The sequence below is a fragment of the Penaeus monodon genome, chromosome 2 (genome assembly GCF_015228065.2).
Source record: "Penaeus monodon isolate SGIC_2016 chromosome 2, NSTDA_Pmon_1, whole genome shotgun sequence".
Classification (NCBI taxonomy): domain Eukaryota; kingdom Metazoa; phylum Arthropoda; class Malacostraca; order Decapoda; family Penaeidae; genus Penaeus; species Penaeus monodon.
Genome location: NC_051387.1, coordinates 9,950,198 through 9,957,729, shown reverse-complemented (window position 1 = coordinate 9,957,729; position 7,532 = coordinate 9,950,198). Strand labels below are relative to the sequence as shown.

The 7,532-nt window shown below is 48.0% G+C and overlaps 1 protein-coding gene across 1 annotated transcript; it reads left to right on the top strand.

The window, feature by feature from the left end:
• The first annotated feature begins 2,244 nt into the window (after positions 1-2,244).
• LOC119577936 lies at positions 2,245-2,795 on the top strand. The gene has a single exon (XM_037925627.1). It carries the CDS (start codon positions 2,245-2,247, stop codon positions 2,761-2,763), a length of 519 nt encoding a protein of 172 aa, XP_037781555.1. The 3' UTR covers positions 2,764-2,795.
• The last annotated feature ends 4,737 nt before the right edge of the window (positions 2,796-7,532 follow it).

Here is a 7,532-nt window from a genome sequence, read left to right as displayed (position 1 = left end):
GGAGAAAGTACACGGGAAGGAACCAATATTATTTGACCTTTTCTAAGCATGAAACCGACTCACAAGTCATAAAAAGCTCAAATTGCCCAGGACCATCACCGACTGAGACCAGCTTGCGCTATGAAAAATAAAAACGGGTACGAATATCTTCATTTTTTAATATTCAGTTTACCAGCGACACGCAAGCAAAAAGGACACCATTTTATTCTTCTTTCTTTATACTTTTTTATCAGCTTTATCATTTTTTCTGATAATCTGGCATTGAAAATTGTGATTGAGGTGGATTTAATTATGTATGCATATGTCAACACAACATATACTCGTTGTGTGTATGTAGCATGTGTACACACACACACTACACACGTTTGTAGGTTATTATGATGCTATGTGTGGAGTATATGTATATTGTTGTGTGTGGGCGTATGTGTGTATTCTATACACACACATGTACACACACACGCACGCACACACACCAATATATATATTAATAATATATATATATACATATATATATTCATGATATAATATTACTATATATATGACTCAAACTCTCATTTCCCACCCATGGCGGTGGCAAGGTTCATGGCCAGCCTGCCCTCTCACTCGATCATCAAAGTTATGTATTCACTCCCCACTTTTAAGGAAGGTGTGTGTGTTATTTGGGTATCATGTGGCATTATTTTTTTTGTCTACCACTAGAAAAGCGTCGCAGCCACCGCGGATTTCTCTGCGAGGGCCAGTGCTCTGAGAACGCTTGCTCGTTTAAGGAAGCAAGGTTGGGCACGCGCTTTCAAAGCATTTGATTGACGCCCAAGAGCTGATTACTCTTTGTCATTCTGGCACTCATAGACCTATTTTCACATGTAGTTCTTGATTTTTCATATTTAGAAAGTCGTCCTAAATTTAGAAAATATCCTTATGCATCATTGTGTCTACAATGTCATATTATATCAGAAGTAAAATCAACAAAGAACTAGATTGTCATATCGTTTGAAAATATTGCACTTAAACCAAATAACCATCTATAATATAGTGACTTGTAACATAAAGCTTTTTTCTTTCTGAAATACCACCTGATATCACTGAAACTTGCTTTTTATTAACAGGATTGTGTTACTGAAGCACTCAATAGTAGCCAATGGCTCTACCCGCGAAGGAAGGCCGCCAGCTTCACCTTGCGACCAGCCTCGTCAGCTCGTCACCTATCAACGGCTGCCCTGACCAATCGCTCACCCTCACCGTCTACTGCGTGCTCCCCCGCGCGTCTCTGCGCAGGAGAGGAAGCGTGATACTCAAGTTGCGCCGTCTTCTCTTCCCTCTTGCGCTTGAGAATGACTTCTTCTCACACTAGCGATATGCTAAGAAGTGTACCTACACATAATCTGCACTTAACTACAGTACATAAAGTCTAGTCTGTCATCAGGACAAAGAATAACTTGTCCTTTGGATTTGTATTGTCGTATCCACGTCTGCTGAGATACAAAATGCATATATTGTCTGTAAATAATACATATGTTGAAGTGTTTGCGATTTTGTTACCATGAAGAAACACCTTTTCAGGTCGCCACCACGTTCCCAGTCGTTCAACTGCAAATAAGGCGGAAGAGCTAAGCCAGCTCAAGCTGCATGTGTGCCTTCATGCTAACAAAACGCCGACTGCTCTCATACTGCACTAAAAGGTCGTTTTACATGTACAGAACCTTTCAATTTAACCACACGCATACACACAAACCAATCGAAGACGCATAACTTCTTTTCATTTCTCTGAAATATGCAGTACAAGCAACAGAATTTTATTTTATTTTGAATTGGTCATAAAAGGTCTTCTCTTCTCTTGCACAGGTCTATGCACCATACCGAATGAAGTCTTGCCTTCGTCGACATCCGTTGTTACAATACTACACTTGATTGCTCTCCAGCTTTCCATTTCGCTCTTCTCCTTCCCTTTCCACATTACCCACGCTTACTATAAATAGCTATTGATCCCCGACCTTCTAAACAACGGATCTGATATACAGCATAGCCTATCAACTTCAATCATCTCAGTGGCTACATCGTCAGACCCTTCATAATTCCACACTAAACTACTCCTTCATTCTCAACATCTTAGAAATCCTCTCCAATCCAATCTTTCTCACACTGCATTTTTACATCAGCCAAGCATAATGTACATACTATATTGTTTGATGGCACCTACGATCTCCATCTCCCGTCCCTTTGTTTTGCTAGCCTTGCTAATGTGAGATGTTTCGCTCTACAGACAATGTGTGTAGCCTGTACAGGGCTCGGGTGTCCCAGAGTTGGTCAGGTTACGCCTCCGCCTCCGAGGCCAATACCTTCGCCACGTGCTACTCCTCGTGGGCCTATCGTGACATCTCCCACTTGACCACTGTCACTGCCACTTCTTACTATGGTAGCCGCTTGCCTGCCCACACAGTCGATGGCTACTATTGTAATTTCGATGGAAGTTACTGCACTTCTGTTTATGGTGGCCATGCAATGAAAGTCAATCTGCCTGAACCCATGGCCATCCGTGTTGTTCGAGTGCAAGCGTGGTCTAATACACAGCTCCCCGAGGTGTTCTTCGGTAATTCGTCTGTATATTCCGAAAACCCGATGATCGCCACCAGAGCAGAAACGACACTGGACCCTTACTATGTCATCACTGTGAACCCGCCACAGGACATGGTGGGCAATTTTCTTTTCTTTCGGAGCCTGAGCAGCTACTTCCATGCCTGTGAGATTGTCATTATTCCCTTTTAATGGCCATGTATTACAAGGTAGCTGAAACTGGAACTACCTCTATTAAAATTTCCTCTTTTTGTGCAATTCTCTCTTTATTAGTTTGAGTTCCAGTAAATACAAAATTTACAAATATATGCACGCCCTTTTTTCGTGTTTTCCTCAAATTGTTTATAAATTTCACTTTAAATTGCATTACTCCGTCACTTGGGCATGCAAATTTTTCAGAGTGAGAGCCAGATGAGACTTTTGGGAGCAACCTGCTGCTTAGAGATTTTCTTATGGAAAACATGCAAATCAGTGAGACGGTGCTGTTTGGCATACATTTGCTTTCAAATACACATAAACACACAAGCATACACATTTAAACAAACACACACAACACACACACAAATATATATATATGCGCACGCGCGCGCGTGTGTATATGTATATATACATATGTATGTATGTATTTGTGTGCGTGTGTGTATATATATGTATATATATAAATATATATATATATATATATATATATATATATTGTGTAGATATATTTGTATATATATTTGTATGAATATGTATGAATATTACACATTTCGTCACTGTCTTCGCGAGATTTCTGCTCTGCACGTTCTGTAAAAAAATTTTTTACCGAACTTTAACTGACAAGAACAAAAATTTTGAATTGCTGACTGCTTTTTTTTTTTCCGGGAAATTAGGGTAAATGTCTTCCTCTTTGAAAACACGAAAAACAAACTTCTGTTTTTTCTCTCTACTAAAAAATACCAATTTCCAGTCTGTTTTTGCTGTCTTCAAAGCAAAGCAACTCATTCCGCAAAACACTAAAAACATTCACCCAAATCAACCATTGCAAGAGAAAAACCCTTAACAAATAAAAATCATATACTAAGAACTAGCGTATTGGTGATATTGAGGTACATAGTAACTATCACTGAATTCATCGGTGATGTATTACAAAAAGATAAAGAGTTAGTTGAAATCTTTCCACTCGATTTAAGAAGGAAAGCGCAAGTGTCTTAAAGAGTGATACGACGATTCTCTGTACGTCTCTTGGAATAACCAAAGTATTGTTACGCCGGTCGCCTCTTCTCTCCCCCCCAAAACACAAGGCAGCTGGGGCAGAGGCATTTTATACACAGGGTGGGGAACACGGCACCCAGGGGGCACCAACACCAAAAGGCCCCAAAAACCCACGGGGGCAACCCAAGGGGCGGCAGGGCACGAGAAACACAAAATGACAGTCTTCCTTTTTTTCACATTTTTCCCGTACATTTTTCTAAAAGCAAAATACGGGGGAAAAACCGCAGTCCACAGCACAAACAGCTTATAACAGGGAAACCAAAAAGGCCCAAAAGGGGCCACACGGGGTCTTCACAGGAGCAGCACCCAAAACTGCGCTCTCGCTTTTCCCCGCCCCCCTCCACCCACTGCGTCAGTTTCCCCGGTCCTTTCTGTAAACATTTTTCGCACAGAGACAAAGATCCACTGGCGTAGCACTATCCCCCCCTATAAAGCAGACGACCCGTCTGCTCTGACATATCAAACATGAAAAAAAATACAGAAATTTACAAAAAATTGGGTCCTCAGGAACAAAAAAATTTTTCATCCAGCGGGGCTTTCTTCGCTCTCGCGGGGGTCTCTCTGGGGAGGTGGGGGCGGCGGAAAAGATTGGCAGGGGCACCCAGGGGGGTATCTCCTGCCCAAAAACCGGCTCATGGTCACCTTTTGACACTGCTGCTCGCCCTCCCCCCCAAAAGTCGTCCTATCTCGGTCGCGTCTCCCACTCCCATCACGTACTGGGCAACCATTTTCTTTTTCCCATGGCCCCAGATACTTCCGGCCCGGGGGTAACCCCCCGGTGCCCAAAGTCCCGAGGAAGTCAGAAAACGGCCCCACCCAAAACCAACCCCTCGCCCCCCGGATCTTCGGACCCCTTTTCCTCACAATTCCCGTTTTTGCACCAGGGAAAATTTCAGGCCTTTTGGAAAGTTATTTCCCAACCTGAAACAACCCCCCCCCTGGTCAAAAGGCCCCCCCAACCGCTACCCATAAACCAGCTTCAGGTTTTTGGATGGGCTCCACGAGGCCCTCTACTCCAGCATCCTTTTACAGTCGACACCGGATTCAGCTTTTTCCTGGGGGCAAGTCATCGTTCAGCCGTAACTCCCTCTGCCACCAACCTCTGGGGCGGGCAATTTCACGTGCACCCTCACCCTTCCTCCAAGGGTCAAAAACCCTTACTCTCGTCAGGTTAAAGGCCCAGCAAGCAGTGCCGTCCAGATGGGCCACGTACAGGGGCCCGCTGCACGTCTGCCCAACCCCAAACACCCTCCACTCCCCCTTGGCTCACAAAACCCCGTGACCCACACAGTCTTTTTGGGGGCATCGGGAAGCGCATAGGGGCCCAAAACATTCGGCCGACTAGGGTTTTTTTCACCCCAGGTCTACTGTTAGGGGGATGGCTTCCCTTTCTACTACCCTCCACCTGCACTGCTGGTTGACGGCAGTTCCCCAAGTCGGGCCCGGAAACCGGGCGGCGGGTTTGGGCCCCCTTCCCAGCCGTCCGGTTTTCCCCCTGTACCACTTCCTTACCCTTAGGACATGCCCGGATGGTGACCTGCTTGCCCGTCCTTCAGCCTGCTGGAGCTCAAATCCCTCCGGTTTTTAGAGGGCTGTTTTTTGCTCCCTCCGAACCGACTAGTCTGTGCCCTTCTTTCCCCAGCCCCCCCACAAGCCCTTTGGAAAGTGTGGGCTCATCTTCCTCAATCTACCTTCCCCTTTTGCCTTCCGGCCCCAGAGGGATGGCGGGCGAGCAGTGGCCCTAGCCACTGGGTTCCTTAGGGAAAGCCCGAAACCCGGGCCCTCGCCACGCCACTCAGGTTCTCAGGGGTGCCGCTTTACGTAGGTTTGCAGCTGCTGGGGCCGCAAAACGTCAAAAGAAAACGCCCAGGGACCACGACACTCTTCCGACCGCGGGTACAAAACCTCCTTACCCGCCTCCACATCCCCGCCAGCTGGGGCAGGTCTCACCACGACCGAGTCCGCTTTTTTCAATGGGCCCGTTACCTGGGCCCGGTGGTGGTGCCTGAAAAGGGGTTTCAAAAGCCCTGCCCCTGTGTAAAAGGCCTTTGGGGTGCCGGCAGAAACCCCAACACTTCCACCGCGGGCCCCCGGGCCCGTTTCAGCGCAGGGCCTTCTCTTCGGCTCCCCCCTGGAATGCCACATTTTTAAATTTTGGGGACTATGCCCCCCAGGCCCCCTTCCCTATACTCACTGGCTTACGCCTCACAAATGTCTGGGGCCGGGGGGCTCGGGGTGGAGAAAGCGTGCCGTGAATAAAACGCCCGGCGGGGGGAAGGGGGTGAGGGGGGCAACGAGGCGGGTTGACCGGGGGGCCAGTTTGCCCCCACCATCCCAAAGGGAGCGGTTTCCATGGGTCCCCGCCTTCTCAGCACCCCTGGTCCGAAACCCGGGGTCGAGGCCCGGGGTTTCCTGCCCTGGACCCCAGCAGACCCCGTAAATCTGAACACTTTTATCTGACCGAACCCCTCTGCCTTCTCTGTTTCACGTTAAAACCCCGTGACGCCGCCTTTCCGCCTTTACTTCCCCTCAGGCCCTGAACCCCGCCCTTCAAGACTGCCCTCCCCACAGTTACTTACACCGTTGCAGGCCTTTTCGTGATGCTGTGTTTCCATCTTCACAGATCAGATTGCTCTGTAGCACCCCAAAACTGGCAAAAATCCTCTGCCTTTTCCTTTTCCTGCTCTTTTACGAGGGGCGCCTGCTCGCGTGCCTCTGTGCCCCTTTCTTCCCTTGTCCATTTTTCCCCCCTATACCGGGCCCGCAGGCAGTGATCAGTCCATTGCTCGGGTTTACCTCACCGTGCCGCTTCGTCATAGGCTCCCCCTCCATGCTGCCCCCATCTTTGGATGAAAATAAAACGGGGGTCTCACTGATCAAAAAACCAAAACCCACTTTTGAACATTTGTTCGCCCTGCCCGTCTCTCCCACCAACACAAGGCAGGCTGGGAGACGGGGTGTTATCACGGGGCGTGAACACGAATTGACGAACCCAGAGTGCTTAAGGATAAAGAAAATGGCCCCTTGGGTTTTTTCTTTTTTTCGCTCAACTGAGGGTGCAAGCTGGCTCCTTGCCGGGTATGGCGAATGTCCCCCTTTTTTTTACGGCTACTCCCGGGGGGCCCCTTGCTTCCGCGGGTGGAGTGTGGTTATCAACCGTGACAGGGGGGGAAGTGCGGGGTTGCCGAGGGGACGGGGAGTCACTGGGGGGTCCCTTTATGAGCCCGGCTCAGGATGGAAGGGCGAAAGGGGGGTTCTGTATAAGGTTTTCTCAGGAGGGGCGCAGGGAAGCGGCCCTTTTTTCAGCCAGGACAATTTTTGGGGGCCCACCTTCCGATGTGTTTTTATGTGGGCTGAGTTTTAGTGGGTTTCAGTAAAGGGAGGGGGGTGGTGTTCCAGCTTCCCTTTACTATTTTATAAACCTACCGGTGTTATTGTGAAATCGGGTGGGGGAGGAGTTAGTTAATCGGTGAGGAAGTCTCCCCCTTGAAAAAGGAAAAAATCTGGAAGATGGCAATTCCCCTTTAAACCCAATCCTTCTGGGAAGACCAGGCTGCGCCCTCATTACATGGTTACAAAACCCGCGGGGATGTCGGTAAATGGGGAAGGGCATTTTCCCTTTCACAAAATGTAATGCGCTGTCCCATAGTCCATGAAAAGGGCCCAAAAAGGTGTAGTAGCTGGGGTTAGGACAAGGGGGGGGTTTT